At 41.3% G+C, this 19602-nt stretch overlaps 1 protein-coding gene across 1 annotated transcript in view; it reads left to right on the plus strand.

Annotated features, from left to right (window-relative positions):
• TANGO6 (transport and golgi organization 6 homolog) overlaps window positions 1-19602 on the plus strand; it is a 284857-nt gene that overhangs the window by 87836 nt on the left and 177419 nt on the right. Inside the window, exons 11-12 of the mRNA XM_053699413.1 lie at window positions 286-474; window positions 552-668. Of these exons, the coding sequence (XP_053555388.1) occupies window positions 286-474; window positions 552-668 (306 nt within the window). The remainder of the gene's footprint in view (window positions 1-285; window positions 475-551; window positions 669-19602) is intronic.

The raw sequence follows: 19602 nt of genomic DNA on the forward strand, positions 1-19602 counted from the left end.
CATTTGCAAGAGCACTAGATGGCAGCACTGTTTCCTGCCACGTAGTGCTCCAGAAATCTTCCTAAGAATCTCTTCAACAAGGAAACCCATGGGGCGAAAAAAGGAAATTTGATTATAGAATTTTTTATTATTATTATTATTTTTTGTGTGTGTTTTATATACCTTTAACATTTCCATGATTTGTATTAAGTGACTCTGCTACTTGTTTGTTAAAGTAAGGTTTATACTGTAAATTGACAGACCGGTACTCCTCCTCTTTATAATAACCTTCCTTTTGTTATTTAGGAGCTGAACCTCCTTGTTGCAGAGCAGGAGCCATTAGATAATGATGTCTGCTCAGGTGACAGTCTCCTCGATCTGGAACGAAGACTCACCATTGGCTACGAGACTCAAGAGAAGCGTCTTCAGCTGTTACAAGTTCTTTCTGTGCTATGTGAGAAGATCTCCGACTCCATCTTTACTGATGTGCAGCAGGTGAGAGAAGGTGGATGGGCATCGTTCAGAACAAGATTGTCATTGTCAGCATCAAACTATTGTTTGTCTGTGTGCAGGTAGTAGAATTTGTAGCTGTGACGTTGGATCGGGCCTGTGCCAGCCTTCCTGTGCAATCGCAGACACTGAGCATGGGGATGGGACTGATAGCTGCTATGTTAGGTGGGGCAGTGAAGGTGAGTTTAATACACTTTGGTATCAGAGCAGATACTATTACCTCCTTTCTAGCATTGTCTGAGTGAAACTTCTTCCAGCCCTAATTCCCTGGTGCTTGTGTTATTGTTAAGGTTTTGTTATGGTGCCAAAATCTCAGTTCTCAGGAACAGATGATGATTGAGATAGGTGAGTAACTTCACTACATTGTCACATTCCCACTTCTAATCTGTCCTGTAAGCATTTAAAGGGACAGTATACACTAAAATTATTATTGTTTAAAAAGATAGATAACGCCTTTACTACCCATTTCCCAGTTTTGCAAAACCAACATTTTTATATTAATATACTTTATAACATTTAAACCTCTAAATGTCTGCCTGTTTCTAAACCCCTTCAGACTGCCTCTTATCACATGCTTTTTTATTTGCTTTTCACAACAGGAGACTGCTAGTTCCTGTGGGCCATATAGTTAACATTGTGTTAACGCCCGAGGAGTTATTTAAGATTTAGCACAACACAGTACTAACTGCAAGTCAAAAGATAATAAATAAAATGTCATGTGATCTGGGGGCTGTCAGAAAATTCTTAGATGCAAGGTAATAGTATATAGATAAAAGTGTATTAATATAACTGTGTTAGTTATGCAAAACTGGGGAATGGGTAATAAAGTAATTATCTATCTTTTAAAACAATAAAAATTGTTCCCTTTAAGGATGCAGTTTTGTTTTCATTGGACTACAGGAGACAAATCTGAAGTTTCCCTAACATTATTCCAATGGTTTACTCTTTATTATATCTATTATGTTGTGATTAGTTTGATGGGGACAGTTTAATAATCTTTTCTTCTTAAACGGGAAGAGTCCACCGCTGCATTAATTACTTTTGGGAAATACAGAACCTGGCCACCAGGAGGAAGCAAAGGCTTAAATACCTCCCCCACTTCCCTCATCCCCCAGTCATTCTTTGCCTTTCGTCACAGGAGGTTGGCAGAGAAGTGTCAGAATTTCGAGATAGTCACTTATTAAGGGTAGTACTCTACACAATGGGACTGGAGTTTTAAGTAATCCTATCAGCCTCTCAGTGAGAGCATGGATGTAAGTTAAAGTCCGGAGATGCAGGGAGAGTTTTCCTGCAAACCCATCCTGACTCATATTAACAGCTCCTTGGTAATCAGCATTGACGAGTTTCGCTGCCTACCTTTATTCACTCAAGTCCATGTCAGAAGCGAGGCTGCTATGTCAAACTTGAAGGGCCGTGTTCCTGTTCCACGGTGTAGATTCCGGTAAGATTGTTTCATTTTATTTCAATATGTGAATGTTATGCTAACGAAACAAGGTAGGGTCCCAGTAGGACTCCTTTTATCTTAATAAGGAATCATGGGTTAATATCTCCTGTGGGGGGTTATTGAACAGGGGGAACTTTAATCATGTTTGGTATATGGTTTTATCTGCATATGTGTAGCAATACCTAGGCTCATGGCTTTTACGGAACCTATCGGCCTTATTTCTCCAACATAGGTGTGTCCGGTCCACGGCGTCATCCTTACTTGTGGGATATTCTCTTCCCCAACAGGAAATGGCAAAGAGCCCAGCAAAGCTGGTCACATGATCCCTCCTAGGCTCCGCCTACCCCAGTCATTCTCTTTGCCGTTGTACAGGCAACATCTCCACGGAGATGGCTTAGAGTTTTTTAGTGTTTAACTGTAGTTTTTATTATTCAATCAAGAGTTTGTTATTTTAAAATAGTGCTGGTATGTACTATTTACTCTGAAACAGAAAAGAGATGAAGATTTCTGTTTGTAAGAGGAAAATGATTTTAGCAACCGTTACTAAAATCCATGGCTGTTCCACACAGGACTGTTGAGAGGAATTAACTTCAGTTGGGGGAACAGTGAGCAGTCTCTTGCTGCTTGAGGTATGACACATTCTAACAAGACGATGTAATGCTGGAAGCTGTCATTTTCCCTCTGGGATCCGGTAAGCCATTTTTATTCAGACAGTAAATAAGGGCTTCACAAGGGCTTATTAAGACTGTAGACATTTTCTGGGCTAAATCGATTCATATATAACACATATTTAGCCTTGAGGAATCATTTAATCTGGGTATTTTTGTAAAATAATATCGGCAGGCACTGTTTTAGACACCTTATTCTCTAGGGGCTTTCCCTAATCATAGGCAGAGCCTCATTTTCGCGCCGGTATTGCGCACTTGTTTTTGAGAAGCATGACATGCAGTCGCATGTGTGAGGAGCTCTGATACATAGAAAAGACTTTCTGAAGGCGTCATTTGGTATCGTATTCCCCTTTGGGCTTGGTTGGGTCTCAGCAAAGCAGATACCAGGGACTGTAAAGGGGTTAAAGTTAAAAACGGCTCCGGTTCCGTTATTTTAAGGGTTAAAGCTTCCAAATTTGGTGTGCAATACTTTTAAGGCTTTAAGACACTGTGGTGAAATTTTGGTGAATTTTGAACAATTCCTTCATACTTTTTCGCAATTGCAGTAATAAAGTGTGTTCAGTTTAAAATTTAAAGTGACAGTAACGGTTTTATTTTAAAACGTTTTTTGTACTTTGTTATCAAGTTTATGCCTGTTTAACATGTCTGAACTACCAGATAGACTGTGTTCTGAATGTGGGGAAGCCAAGGTTCCTTCTCATTTAAATAAATGTGATTTATGTGACAATGAAAATGATGCCCAAGATGATTCCTCAAGTGAGGGGAGTAAGCATGGTACTGCATCATTCCCTCCTTCGTCTACACGAGTCTTGCCCACTCAGGAGGTCCCTAGTACATCTAGCGCGCCAATACTCCTTACTATGCAACAATTAACGGCTGTAATGGATATTCTATCAAAAACATTTTAGCCAAAATGCCCACTTATCAGCGTAAGCGCGACTGCTCTGTTTTAGATACTGAAGAGCATGAGGACGCTGATGATAATGGTTCTGAAATGCCCCTACACCAGTCTGAGGGGGCCAGGGAGGTTTTGTCTGAGGGAGAAATTTCAGATTCAGGGAAAATTTCTCAACAAGCTGAACCCGATGTGATTACATTTAAATTTAAGTTGGAACATCTCCGCGCTCTGCTTAAGGAGGTATTATCCACTCTGGATGATTGTGAGAATTTGATCATCCCAGAGAAACTATGTAAAATGGACAAGTTCCTAGAGGTCCCGGGGCTCCCAGAAGCTTTTCCTATACCCAAGCGGGTGGCGGACATTGTAAATAAAGAATGGGAAAGGCCCGGTATACCTTTCGTCCCTCCCCCCATATTTAAAAAATTGTTTCCTATGGTCGACCCCAGAAAGGACTTATGGCAGACAGTCCCCAAGGTCGAGGGAGCGGTTTCTACTTTAAACAAACGCACCACTATACCCATAGAAGATAGTTGTGCTTTCAAAGATCCTATGGATAAAAAATTAGAAGGTTTGCTTAAAAAGATGTTTGTTCAGCAAGGTTACCTTCTACAACCAATTTCATGCATTGTCCCTGTCACTACAGCCGCGTGTTTCTGGTTCGATGAGCTAGTAAAGGCGATCGATAGTGATTCTCCTCCTTATGAGGAGATTATGGACAGAATCCGTGCTCTCAAATTGGCTAATTCTTTCACCCTAGACGCCACTTTGCAATTGGCTAGGTTAGCGGCGAAGAATTCTGGGTTTGCTATTGTGGCGCGCAGAGCGCTTTGGTTGAAATCTTGGTCAGCGGATGCGTCTTCCAAGAACAAACTCCTTAACATTCCTTTCAAGGGGAAAACGCGGTTTGGCCCTGACTTGAAAGAGATTATCTCTGATATCACTGGGGGTAAGGGCCACGCCCTTCCTCAGGATAGGTCTTTCAAGGCCAAAAATAAACCTAATTTTCGTCCCTTTCGTAGAAACGGACCAGCCCCAAGTGCTACGTCCTCTAAGCAAGAGGGTAATACTTCTCAAGCCAAGCCAGCCTGGAGACCAATGCAAGGCTGGAACAAGGGAAAGCAGGCCAAGAAACCTGCCACTGCTACCAAGACAGCATGAAATGTTGGCCCCCGATCCGGGACCGGATCTGGTGGGGGGCAGACTCTCTCTCTTCGCTCAGGCTTGGGCAAGAGATGTTCTGGATCCTTGGGCACTAGAAATAGTCTCCCAAGGTTATCTTCTGGAATTCAAGGGGCTCCCCCCAAGGGGGAGGTTCCACAGGTCTCAATTGTCTTCAGACCACATAAAGAGACAGGCATTCTTACATTGTGTAGAAGACCTGTTAAAAATGGGAGTGATTCATCCTGTTCCATTAGGAGAACAAGGGATGGGGTTCTACTCCAATCTGTTCATAGTTCCCAAAAAAGAGGGAACGTTCAGACCAATCTTAGATCTCAAGATCTTAAACAAGTTTCTCAAGGTTCCATCGTTCAAAATGGAAACCATTCGAACAATTCTTCCTTCCATCCAGGAAGGTCAATTCATGACCACGGTGGATTTAAAGGATGCGTATCTACATATTCCTATCCACAAGGAACATCATCGGTTCCTAAGGTTCGCATTCCTGGACAAGCATTACCAGTTCGTGGCGCTTCCTTTCGGATTAGCCACTGCTCCAAGGATTTTCACAAAGGTACTAGGGTCCCTTCTAGCGGTGCTAAGACCAAGGGGCATTGCAGTAGTACCTTACTTGGACGACATTCTGATTCAAGCGTCGTCCCTTCCTCAAGCAAAGGCTCACACGGACATAGTCCTGGCCTTTCTCAGATCTCACGGATGGAAAGTGAACGTGGAAAAGAGTTCTCTATCTCCGTCGACAAGGGTTCCCTTCTTGGGAACAATAATAGACTCCTTAGAAATGAGGATTTTTCTGACAGAGGCCAGAAAAACAAAACTTGTCAAACACTTCATTCCGTTCCTCTTCCTTCCATAGCGCAGTGCATGGAAGTAATAGGTTTGATGGTAGCGGCAATGGACATAGTTCCTTTTGCGCGCATTCATCTAAGACCATTACAACTGTGCATGCTCAGTCAGTGGAATGGGGACTATACAGACTTGTCTCCGAAGATACAAGTAAATCAGAGGACCAGTGACTCACTCCGTTGGTGGCTGTCCCTGGACAACCTGTCTCAAGGGATGACCTTCCGCAGACCAGAGTGGGTCATTGTCACGACCGACGCCAGTCTGATGGGCTGGGGCGCGGTCTGGGGATCCCTGAAAGCTCAGGGTCTTTGGTCTCGGGAAGAATCTCTTCTACCGATAAATATTCTGGAACTGAGAGCGATATTCCATGCTCTCAAGGCTTGGCCTCAGCTAGCAAAGGCCAAGTTCATACGGTTTCAATCAGACAACATGACGACTGTTGCGTACATCAACCATCAGGGGGGAACAAGGAGTTCCCTGGCGATGGAAGAAGTGACCAAAATCATTCAATGGGCGGAGACTCACTCCTGCCACCTGTCTGCAATCCACATCCCAGGAGTGGAAAATTGGGAAGCGGATTTTCTGAGTCGTCAGACATTGCATCCGGGGGAGTGGGAACTCCATCCGGAAATCTTTGCCCAAATTACTCAACTGTGGGGCATTCCAGACATGGATCTCATGGCCTCTCGTCAGAACTTCAAGGTTCCTTGCTACGGTTCCAGATCCAGGGATCCCAAGGCGACTCTAGTAGATGCACTAGTAGCACCTTGGACCTTCAAACTAGATTATGTATTCCCGCCGTTTCCTCTCATCCCCAGGCTGGTAGCCAGGATCAATCAGGAGAGGGCGTCGGTGATCTTGATAGCTCCTGCGTGGCCACGCAGGACTTGGTATGCAGATCTGGTGAATATGTCATCGGCTCCACCATGGAAGCTACCTTTGAGACGAGACCTTCTTGTTCAAGGTCCGTTCGAACATCCGAATCTGGTCTCACTCCAGCTGACTGCTTGGAGATTGAACGCTTGATCTTATCAAAACGAGGGTTCTCAGATTCTGTCATTGATACTCTTGTTCAGGCCAGAAAGCCTGTAACTAGAAAAATTTACCACAAAATATGGAAAAAATATATCTGTTGGTGTGAATCTAAAGGATTCCCTTGGGACAAGGTTAAGATTCCTAAGATTCTATCCTTTCTTCAAGAAGGATTGGAGAAAGGATTATCTGCAAGTTCCTTGAAGGGACAGATTTCTGCCTTGTCTGTGTTACTTCACAAAAAGCTGGCAGCTGTGCCAGATGTTCAAGCCTTTGTTCAGGCTCTGGTTAGAATCAAGCCTGTTTACAAACCTTTGACTCCTCCTTGGAGTCTCAACTTAGTTCTTTCAGTTCTTCAGGGGGTTCCGTTTGAACCCTTACATTCCGTTGATATTAAGTTATTATCTTGGAAAGTTTTGTTTTTGGTTGCAATTTCTTCTGCTAGAAGAGTTTCAGAATTATCTGCTCTGCAGTGTTCTCCTCCTTATCTGGTGTTCCATGCAGATAAGGTGGTTTTACGTACTAAACCTGGTTTTCTTCCAAAAGTTGTTTCTAACAAAAACATTAACCAGGAGATAGTCGTGCCTTCTTTGTGTCCGAAACCAGTTTCGAAGAAGGAACGTTTGTTGCACAATTTGGATGTTGTTCGCGCTCTAAAATTCTATTTAGATGCTACAAAGGATTTTAGACAAACATCTTCCTTGTTTGTTGTTTATTCTGGTAAAAGGAGAGGTCAAAAAGCAACTTCTACCTCTCTCTCTTTTTGGATTAAAAGCATCATCAGATTGGCTTACGAGACTGCCGGACGGCAGCCTCCTGAAAGAATCACAGCTCATTCCACTAGGGCTGTGGCTTCCACATGGGCCTTCAAGAACGAGGCTTCTGTTGATCAGATATGTAGGGCAGCGACTTGGTCTTCACTGCACACTTTTACCAAATTTTACAAGTTTGATACTTTTGCTTCTTCTGAGGCTATTTTTGGGAGAAAGGTTTTGCAAGCCGTGGTGCCTTCCATTTAGGTGACCTGATTTGCTCCCTCCCTTCATCCGTGTCCTAAAGCTTTGGTATTGGTTCCCACAAGTAAGGATGACGCCGTGGACCGGACACACCTATGTTGGAGAAAACAGAATTTATGTTTACCTGATAAATTACTTTCTCCAACGGTGTGTCCGGTCCACGGCCCGCCCTGGTTTTTTAATCAGGTCTGATAATTTATTTTCTTTAACTACAGTCACCACGGTATCATATGGTTTCTCCTATGCAAATATTCCTCCTTAACGTCGGTCGAATGACTGGGGTAGGCGGAGCCTAGGAGGGATCATGTGACCAGCTTTGCTGGGCTCTTTGCCATTTCCTGTTGGGGAAGAGAATATCCCACAAGTAAGGATGACGCCGTGGACCGGACACACCGTTGGAGAAAGTAATTTATCAGGTAAACATAAATTCTGTTTTTACTGATGCGATCTCTCAAGATTGCGCGCCCTTTTCTGTGAAAATATCTCTTTGCCTATTGCTATGGACTCTGGGCTCGGATCCTATCGAAGTATGAGGCCTACTGTTTAAATACAACCCCTCTGATGGATGGGTGTGAGTGCCAATCTAAGGTTGGCTGTTTCGGGCTACTCGCCTGGGATATGGATCTGTCTTTGCAGACGTCATCATGGTTCTTTCAGGTTCCTGGGGACTCAGAACTGTCATTTCTATTCCTTTGGAGTTGGGAGATATGAGTGACCTATATGGTCTGGTGTTCCGAGTGGTGAACGATTTGCGTCTTCACTCGAGGTTCTCCGGATGCTGACTTTTAGCCCATTAAGCATTTTCTTGCGGTGGCAGAGTCTCCTTCCTTCCCGCCTTGTGCAGATCATCTGGTCTGGAAGCGTGGGCATGGCCTTCTTCCTCTGCTCAGAGTTGCGTTACTCTAAGAGGTGGTGTTCAGGGGTTCCCTGCCTTCTGTGGGGAGCTGAGAGACTCCAGCTTTACCCTGTGAAAAAGGGGGTTTTCTTTTTGAAAGACCGATCCTACATGGATTTCTGGCTTCCATCTTTTAAAAAAAGAATAAATTTGATCATCGCAGAAGACCACACAAACAATCAAAAAAAGGATCTCCCAAAAAGAATTCCTCGAAATTAAATTTAGTGAAAAAATATAAATAATTGCGCAAAAAAATGCTAAAGGTTGGAGGGGATATAAGTGACTATTAATAAATATCAATAATGGTGTATATATAGATCTGTAATAGGGATCTGTTATGTGGAAAAAAAACGTGTAGTATCTAGTATCTTCTACAAATATAGTTTTTTTTTTACACATAATAGATCCCTATTACAGATCTATATATACCATTATTGATATTTATTAATAGTCACTTATATCCCCTCCCACCTTTAGCATTTTTTTACGCAATCATTTATACTCTTCCATCTTTTACCCTTGTTCTGACCACGGTCTTTGACGTTCGGTGTTTCTACGTCCTCATTGCAAATCTAGCCTTGGGCTTACTAGTGAAGAGTCGAGGTCGGTCTTAGACGGTCGCCCTTCTGGGGTCAGGTAGTTGACCATTTATCCTCGATGTTCCATTAGGACTTTATGGAGGGTGCCTTACGTCTAACTCTCTGGGATGACGAGCAAGGTCAAGGGTTCTCATTCACCTTTGGGTGTTGGTTGCTACCTTGCCAGTGTGTGTAACACGTGTTATCGCTTGTGTACGATATTTTACTTGCGATCCAAGTGCACTGAGTGTAGAATTCTTCAACTGTTCAGGAGGTCTTCAGACTCCTGTGTTTGAGGCTGTTGCTGGATCGCCAAGTCTACGGACTTTAGATGGTGCGCTCCTAATCGTAGGAGGCAACTTAGGGTTCCTCTGGAGGTTAGATCTTTAGATCAGTTCTGTTTTTCGAGGACCCTGGCCTAGGTCCATGTCTCTCCCTAGAGGAGGGTGGATGGTTCGGTATCACTTTAGGTGTTGCGGTCCTGGGTACCTCTCTCAGAGGGGGGCGGGGCTTTGTTATGGGGGAGATTCCTATCTGCCTGTAGCTTAGGCTCTGGGTCTTTCTGACGGGTCCTTACTGGTCTTCTGGCATATTTGATGTTCCTGTAGGCTCCAGGTGTCTTCAACTAGGTTGGCGATATGGCCGAGGAATCTCGCCCCTATGGTAGGGTGTTTTCCATGGCTTTTTCCCTTCTCATCTAGAGTGAGGGTGGGGTTCTCTTGGTTTTTAGTTACCTTAGCATTTGTTGTGTGCTACGTCGACTTTGTGGTAAACTATGTTTCCTTGGAAGCTGTAGGTTATGGTTATGGTTATGTACTCTTCATCAGGCAAGTCCTACAATTATCCTTGCCTAACGCAGCATTATATGGCGACCTGTAGGTCCTGTTTTTCCTGCCTTGTAAGGGTTGTTTCCCTTCTTGCGTTTTCAGAATCCTGTAAGGGGAGATGTGGAGTAGTAACTGGTTCCACCGTTCCTGCAGCGGGAGGCTGAGGCTTTGAACCCTGTTGGGGCTTCTGTTAAATGTTGGATTCTGATATATAGATGCTGGGGGTCTGAGAGCCCTCTTTCCTTGGGAAGTGTTCCTTTTTGGGGAAGACAGCAGTGTAGGGGGTCTCGTACCCGAGCACAATGTCTATCCTGACTCATGGTAGCATGCTGTTTGTAGTAGCGGTCAGAGGTCTTCCCGGGGGGCTTCGTTCCTTGTTGACCCTTCCTTTTCTCTTCCAGAGGTCTGAGACTCTTGTCTTTGGTCTTTGACTAGCCTTTGGACTGGGACCATTACCCTGGAGGGAAGTTCGGGGATTAGTTAATCTATGCAGTGTTGGCCGTTTTCTTCCAGAGTCGGTCCTCTTTTTCGGTGGGAGGACTTTTGGTGTCCTCCTCTTTTCTACTGGCGTCTGGTGCTGGGAGGGGACGCTCCTTGGAGCCCGGTGTTCGGAGGGCTGTTTTTGAGTCTTTGGAAGGTTTGCAGTTTGAAACCTGATACAGCTATTTGCACTTTGAATGTGTGCTAGCAGGCTAATAAAACACCTTTTCTTTCATGTAATTGGCAAGAGTCCATGAGCTAGTGACATATGGGATATACAATCCTACCAGGAGGGGCAAAGTTTCCCAAACCTCAAAATGCCTATAAATACACCCCTCACCACACCCACAATTCAGTTTTTACAAACTTTGCCTCCTATGGAGGTGGTGAAGTAAGTTTGTGCTAAGATTTCTACGTTGATATGCGCTTCTCAGCATTGTTGAAGCCCGATTCCTCTCAGAGTACAGCGAATGTCAGAGGGACGTGAAGGGAGTATCACCTATTGAATACGATGATTTTCCTAACGGGGGTCTTTTTCATGGGTTCTCTGTGATCGGTCGTAGAGATTCATCTCCTACCTCCCTTTTCAGATCGACGATATACTCTCAAATTTACCATTACCTCTACTAAAGAACTGTTTTAGTACTGGTTTGGCTATCTGCTATTTGTGGATGGGTGTCTTTTGGTAAGTATGTTTTTATTACTTAAGACACTCTCAGCTATGGTTTGGCACTTTATGCAATTTATATAAAGTTATAAATATATGTATTGTACTTATATTTGCCATGAGTCAGGTTCATGTATTTCCTTCTGCAGACTGTCAGTTTCATATTTGGGAATATAAACACTTTAAGAAATTTGTTTCTTACCTGGGGTTTAGTCTTTTTCAAATTTGACTACTTTTGCATTTGCGGGTATTAGGCCCGCGGGTGCGTCAAATGTTAGACTTTATTGCGTCATTTTTGGCGCAAACTTTTTTGGTGCGGGAAATTACGTTTTTTGACGCAACTTCGTCATTTCCAGCGTCACATGTGACGTCGAGACCTTTCACTCGGCGGCGTCATTAGTGACGCAAGTATGTCATTTCCGGTCAATTTTTTCATTATTTCAATACCCCATTCATGTTTGCCTCATGCTTTCTTCTATCAAGAGGCCTATGCATTTGCATTTTTTCCCATTCCTGAAACTGTCATTTAAGGAAATAGATAATTTTGCTTTATATGTTGTTTTTTCTTTTACATTGAGCAAGATGTCCCAATCCGTTCCTGTCTCTGAAGTTTCTGCTGGAACATTGCTGCCTGACGTCGGTTCTACCAAAGCTAAGTGCATTTGTTGCAAAATTGTAGAAATTATTCCACCGAATGTCATTTGTAATAGTTGTCATGATAAACTTTTACATGCAGATAGTGTTTCTATCAGTAATAGTACATTGCCAGTTGCAGTTCCTTCAACTTCTAATGTGCATGATATACCTGTAAATTTCAAATAATTTGTTTCTGAATCTATTATGAAGGCTTTGTCTGCATTTCCACCTTCTAATAAACGTAAAAGGTCTTTTAAAACTTCTCATTTAGCTGATAAAATTTCAAATGACCAACAACATAATAATTCATCCTCTTCAGATGAGGATCTATCTGAAACAGAAGATCCTTCCTCAGATATTGACACTGACAAATCTACTTATTTATTTAAAATAGAGTATATGCGTTCTTTATTAAAAGAAGTGTTAATTACTTTGGATATTGAGGTAACCAGTCCTATTGACGTTCAGTCTAATAAACGTTTAAATGCTGTTTTTAAACCTCCTGTGGTTTCCCCAGGTGTTTTTCCCATTCCTGAGGCTATTTCTGATATGATTTCTAGGGAATGGAATAAGCCAGGTACTTCCTTTGTTCCTTCTTCAAGGTTTAAGAGATTGTATCCTTTACCAGCAAAATCTATAGAGTTTTGGGAAAAGATCCCCAAAGTTGATGGGGCTATTTCTACTCTTGCTAAACGTACCACTATCCCTATGGAAGATAGCACTTCCTTTAAGGATCCTTTAGATAGGAAGCTTGAATCTTATCTAAGGAAGGCCTATTTATATTCAGGTCATCTTCTCAGACCTGCTATTTCTTTGGGTGATGTTGCGACCGCATCAACTTTCTGGTTGAAAAATTTAGCGCAACATGAATTGGATTCTGACATATCTAGCATTGTTCGCTTACTGCAACATGCTAATCATTTTATTTGTGATGCTATTTTTGATATTATCAAAATTGATGTTAGATCCATGTCTTTAGCTGTATTAGCTAGAAGAGCTTTGTGGCTTAAATCTTGGAATGCTGATATGACATCTAAATCTAGATTACTATCTCTTTCTTTCCAAGGTAATAATTTATTTGGTTCTCAGTTGGATTCTATTATTTCAACTATCACTGGAGGAAAAGGAGTTTTTTGCCTCAGGATAAAAAACCTAAGGGTAAATCTAAGGCTTCTAACCGTTTTCGTTCCTTTCGTCAGAATAAGGAACAAAAACTCAATCCTCCTCCCAAGGAATCTGCTTCCAGTTAGAAGCCTTCCACAAATTGGAATAAATCCAAGCCATTTAGGAAACCAAAGTCTGCCCCTAAATCCACATGAAGGTGCGGCCCTCATTCCAGCTCAGCTGGTAGGGGGCAGATTAAGGTTTTTCAAGGATTTTTGGATAAAATCTGTCCAAAATCATTGGATTCAGAGCATTGTCTCTCAAGGGTATCGAATAGGATTCAAAGTAAGACCTCCTGTGAGAAGATTTTTTCTCTCACACATTCCTGTAAATCCAGTAAAAGCTCAGGCTTTTCTGAAGTGTGTTTCAGATCTGGATTCTTCAGGGGTAATCATGCCAGTTCCTCTTCAGGAACAAGGTTTGGGGTTTTATTCAAACCTATTCATTGTACCAAAGAAAGAAAATTTGTTCAGACCAGTTCTGGATCTGAAAATTTTGAATCGTTATGTAAGAGTACCGACTTTCAAGATGGTGACTATAAGGACTATTCTGCCTTTTGTTCAGCAAGGACATTATATGTCCACAATAGACTTGCAGGATGCATACCTTCATATTCTGATTCATCCAGAACACTATCAGTTTCTGAGATTCTCTTTTATAGACAAGCATTACCAATTTGTTGCCCTTCCATTTGGCCTAGCAACAGCTCCAAGAATCTTTTCAAAGGTTCTGGGTGCCCTACTATCTGTAATCAGAGAACAGGGTATTGCGGTGTTTCCTTATTTGGACGATATCTTGGTACTAGCTCAGTCTTTACATACTGCAGAATCCCCTTTGCTCGTTTTCACATGAGACCTCTACAGCTTTGTATGCTGAATCAATGGTGCAGGGATTATACAAAGGTATCACAATTAATATCCTTGAATCCCAATGTACGACACTCTCTGACATGGTGGATAGATCACCATTGTTTGGTTCAAGGGGCTTCTTTTATTCGCCCAACCTGGACTGTGATCACAACAGATGCGAGTCTTTCAGGTTGGGGAGCTGTTTGGGGGTCTCTGTCAGCACAAGGGGTTTGGAAATCTCAAGAGGCGAGATTACCAATGAATATTTTAGAACTCCGTGCAATTCTCAGGGCTCTTCAGTTCTGGCCTCTACTAAAGAGAGAACCGTTCATTTGTTTTCAGACAGACAATATCATGTCTAATCTCTGCGGTACATATCCCAGGTGTAGACAATTGGGAGGCGGATTATCTCAGCTGCCAGACTTTACATCCAGGGGAGTGGTCTCTCCATCCAGATGTGTTTTCTCAGATTGTTCAGATGTGGGGGCTTCCAGAGATAGATCTCATGGCTTCTCATCTAAACAAGAAACTTCCCAGATACCTATCCAGGTCCAGGGATGTTCGGGCGGAAGCAGTGGATGCGCTGACACTTCCTTGGTGTTATCAACCTGCTTACATCTTCCCGCCTCTAGTTCTTCTTCCAAGAGTGATTTCCAAAATCATCATGGAACAGTCTTTTGTGTTGCTGGTGGCTCCAGCATGGCCACACAGGTTTTGGTATGCGGATCTGGTACGGATGGCCAGTTGCCCGCCTTGGCCACTTCCATTACGGCCGGACCTTCTATCTCAAGGTCCGTTTTTCCATCAGGATCTCAAATCATTAAATTTGAAGGTATGGAAATTGAACGCTTAGTTCTAAGTCATAGAGGTTTCTCTGATTCAGTGATTAATACTATGTTACAAGCTCGTAAATCTGTCTCTAGGAAGATTTATTATAGAGTTTGGAAGGCTTACATTTCATGGTGTTCTTCTCATAAATTCTCCTGGCATTCTTTTAGAATTCCTAGAATTTTGCAGTTTCTTCAGGATGGTCTGGATAAGGGTTTGTCTGCAAGTTCCTTGAAAGGACAAATCTCCGCTCTTTCTGTTTTATTTCACAGAAAAATTGCTATACTTCCTGATATACACTGTTTTGTACAGGCTTTAGTTCGTATTAAGCCTGTCATTAAGTCAATTTCTCCTCCTTGGAGTCTTAATTTGGTTCTGAGGGCTTTACAGGTTCCTCCTTTTGAACCTATGCATTCTTTGGACATTAAACTACTTTCCTGGAAAGTGTTGTTCCTTTTGGCTATATCTTCTGCTAGAAGAGTTTCTGAGCTATCTGCTCTTTCTTGTGAGTCTCCTTTTCTGATTTTTCATCAGGATAAGGCAGTTTTGCGGACTTCTTTTCAATTTTTACCTAAGGTTGTGAATTCTAACAACATTAGTAGAGAAATTGTTGTCCCTTCTTTATGTCCTAATCCTAAGAATTCTTTGGAGAGATCCTTACATTCTTTGGATGTGGTAAGAGCTTTGAAATATTATGTGGAAGCTACTAAAAATTTCAGGAAGACTTCTAGTCTATTTGTTTTATTTTCTGGTCCTAGGAAAGGTCAGACAGCTTTTGCTGTTTCCTTGGCTTCTTGGTTGAAACTTTTGATTCATCAAGCTTATTTGGAGTCGGGTCAAACCCTGCCTCAGAGAATTACAGCTCATTCTACTAGATCAGTCTCTACTTCATGGGCTTTTAAGAATGAAGCTTCAGTCGATCAGATTTGCAAAGCAGCCACTTGGTCCTCTTTGCATACATTTACTAAATTCTACCATTTTGATGTATTTGCTTCTTCGGAAGCAGTTTTTGGTAGAAAAGTTCTTCAGGCAGCTCTTTCAGTTTGATTCTTCTGCTTTTATTTTAAGTTTTTTTCTTTTTAAGTGAAAATAACTTATTTTTTGGGTTGTGGATTATTTTTTCAGCCAAATATGGCTGTTTTTATTTTATTCCATCCCTCTCTAGTGACTCTTGAGTGAAAGACTCCACATCTTGGGTATTGATATCCCATATGTCACTAGCTCATGGACTCTTGCCAATTACATGAAAGAAAACATAATTTATGTAAGAACTTACCTGATAAATTAATTTCTTTCATATTGGCAAGAGTCCATGAGGCCCACCCTTTTATGGTGGTTATGATTTTTTGTATAAAGCACAATTATTTCCAAATTTCCTTTGTTGATGCTTTCTACTCCTTTCTTTATCACCCCACTGCTTGGCTATTCGTTAAACTGAATTGTGGGTGTGGTGAGGGGTGTATTTATAGGCATTTTGAGGTTTGGGAAACTTTGCCCCTCCTGGTAGGATTGTATATCCCATATGTCACTAGCTCATGGACTCTTGCCAATATGAAAGAAATGAATTTATCAGGTAAGTTCTTACATAAATTATGTTTTCGGTGATTTGGGTTTCATGATGGCTGAGTCAGCTTTCCTACCTTGAAGCTGGTCATTGAGAGTTCCTGTTCAGACGGTTTGGTGTTCTCTTGGAGAGCTCTTTACTAACTGCTGGGATAGTTATCCTATTTTTGCTGTTTCTGCTTGCCTAGCCTGCAGGTTTCAATCTGATATGAGGCAACAGGGAACTCATGTTTTTCTGGAGTATCTTATGGTATGGTACTGGGTCAGGGATATGAGGGTGTCCCTCGAGTCCTGTTTGGGACGTGTTTCCCTGTGTATGGATTTCTTGTTTATTAGGTCCTTGTGTTTCTAGGAAAATCGTCTCCCTGGGAGCTACTATCGTAAGACAACCATGGGTTGTTCTATGTTTGTTGAGCCGTGTGGAATGATCCTTGGGATTTTCCTGGGAATCTGTTCTCCCTTTTGGGGGCAGATAGCAGCCCTTGTCTTTCGGCCGGGTACCTGCATTTCATGGGAATCGTGAACCGCAGGGCTGACTCCTTGGAGGCTGTTTGGGCTAGACGGACTCTAGGACTGAGTGGTCTCTAGTTCGGCTTTGCTGGCTGTGTAACTAATGTGCAGTTACCTGGGCTTCGGGTTTTCTCCCGTGTCGTCTATATTTTTCAAGGGTGTCGGGTAATTTCAGGCTGTGGTGCCTTTCGAAGAGGCCGCCTTTTTGTACTTTCCCGTTGTTTGCATTCATTGTCCTCTAGCTTGTGTATTGTTTTCCCAAAAGTAATGATTGCAGCTGTGGACTCTTCCCGTTTAAGAAGAAAAACATAAATTATGCTTACCTGATAATTTTCTTTTCTTCTGACAGGAAGAGTCCACAGCTCCCGTCCGTGTTTTTATCTATGAGGCGGGTGTAATTTTTTTGTTCTTCTGGCACCTTTTTCACCCTGATATTTCTCCTACTGTTCCTTGTTCCTCGGCAGAATGACTGGGGGATGAGGGAAGTGGGGGAGGTATTTAATCCTTTGGCTGGGGTGTCTTTGCCTCCTCCTGGTGGCCAGGTTCTGTGTTTCCCAAAAGTAATGAATGCAGCTCTGGATTCTTCCCTTTAGAAGAAAAGAAAATTATCAGGTAAGCATAATTTATGTTTTTCTCATGATTCAGACAGAGCATACCATTTTAAACAACTTTCAAATTTTCTTTGTTTTCTTGTTATTCTTTATTGAAAAGCAGTAATTTAAGCTCAGGAGTGTGCACCTGTTTGCAGCACTATATGGCAGCAGTTATGCAACAGTGTTTTATATATTAGCAAGAGCACTAGATGGCAGCACTATTTCCTGTCATGTTGTGCTTCAGGCATGTGCACACTACCTACCTAGGTATCTCTTCAACAAAGAATAACATGAAAACCAAGTAAATTTCATAATTGAAGTAAATTGGAAACTTTTTTAAAATTGTATGCTCTGTCTGGAAAATGAAATAAAAATTCTGGGTTTCATGTCCTTTGAATTATATAAACAGTCATGCATAAATTAATTAATTCTTCCCCCAAAACACCCGTAGTTATTAAACTGTTACTGGCTAGAATAGAGAGAGAGAGAATAGAGTACCTGTGAAGCAGCATTACTCTATATATGCTTTTATTTCAATTGTGATTAAAAGATGTGATCTATAAAAATAGCTTTAAAACAATGTTAAATAATTTTTCAGCAGCTTAGTTTCATGATTCAGATTGAGCATACAATTCTAAACAACTTTCCAATTTACTTCTATTATGTAATTTGGTTTGCTCTCTTGATATCCTTTGCTGAAAGAGCAGCAATGCACTACTAAGAGCAACCTGAACACATTGATATGTTTTTAAAAAATGCTCTTTCTGAATTGTGAAAATATTTGGTTTCATGTTTCTATAAGAGCTATATATTTTTTCACTTTTCTGCAGTGTTAGTACCTGTGCCTTATCCGATTTCTAATGTTTTTTATACGTGCCTTGTGCTCTGTAGCTTCAAGTTAAAGAGTCAGGTGATGTCATTAGTTTGGTTTTGTATGTTCTCCATGTCAGGTGATGTCATTAGTTCTTTATGTTCTCCATGTCAGGTGATGTCATTAGTTCTTTATGTTCTCCATGTCAGGTGATGTCATTAGTTCTTTATGTTCTCCATGTCAGGTGATGTCATTAGTTCGGTTCTGTATGTTCTCCATGTCAGGTGATGTCATTAGTTCTTTATGTTCTCCATGTCAAGTGATGTCATTAGATTTTTATGTTCTCCATGTCAGGTGATGTCATTAGTTCTTTATGTTCTCCATGTCAGGTGATGTCATTAGTTCTTTATGTTCTCCATGTCAGGTGATGTCATTAGTTCTTTATGTTCTCCATGTCAGGTGATGTCATTAGTTATTTCTGTTCTCCATGTTAGGTGATGTCATTAGTTCTTTATGTTCTCCATGTCAGATGATGTCATTAGTTCTTTATGTTCTCCATGTCAGGGGATGTCATTAGTTCTTTCAGTTCTCCATGTCAGGTGATGTCATTAGTTCTTTCAGTTCTCCATGTCAGGTGATGTCATTAGTTCATAATGCTCTCCATGTCGTTTGTTTTAAATTCTTCTGCCTTATATGTGGCTTTTCCCAATTCTTTTCCTAACGCCTCTGCATGACAATATAGTATTCCTTTTGCACAATTTGTTTTTATGTTGCATCTACCTATCTATTATGCTGGATTACACACTATTTTGTTGCCTATATCTAACTGTGTCTAATAATTCCTGAAGCTTTTACGCCTATCATGTTGCCAGGCTTGAAATAACTCATATCATCTTTAGATTTTCTATAATCACTCACGTTAACAGTGCAAGTTCACATCAGGTAACATACTCTTGCAGTTAACAGAATCTAAGATAGAGCACCATGATAGACAATGGATACATGATTTTAAAAGCTACATGACCCTCATAGTACAAAACACATTAACCCCTTAATGACCGGACCATTTTTCAATTTTCTTACCCTTAATGACAATGGCTATTTTTACATTTCTGCTGTGTTTGTGTTTAGCTGTAATTTTCCTCTTACTCATTTACTGTACCCATACATATTATATACCGTTTTTCTCGCCATTAAATGGACTTTCTAAAGATACCATTATTTTCATCATGTCTTATAATTTACTACAAAAAAAATAATAAAATATGAGGAAAAAATGGAAAAAAACACACTTTTTCTAACTTTGACCCCCAAAATCTGTTACACATCTACAATCACCAAAAAACACCCATGCTAAATAGTTTCTAAATTTTGTCCTGAGTTTAGAAATACCCAATGTTTACATGTTCTTAGCTTTTTTTGCAAGTTATAGGGCCATAAATACAAGTAGCACTTCGCTATTTCCAAACCACTTTTTTTCAAAATTAGCGCTAGTTACATTGGAACCCTGATATCTCTCAGGAATACCTGAATATCCCTTGACATGTATATATTTTTTGTTAGAAGACAACCCAAAGTATTGATCTAGGCACATTTTGGTATATTTTATGCCACCATTTCACCGCCAAAT

This window comes from Bombina bombina, chromosome 1, assembly GCF_027579735.1.
Source record: "Bombina bombina isolate aBomBom1 chromosome 1, aBomBom1.pri, whole genome shotgun sequence".
In the NCBI taxonomy this organism is placed as follows: domain Eukaryota; kingdom Metazoa; phylum Chordata; class Amphibia; order Anura; family Bombinatoridae; genus Bombina; species Bombina bombina.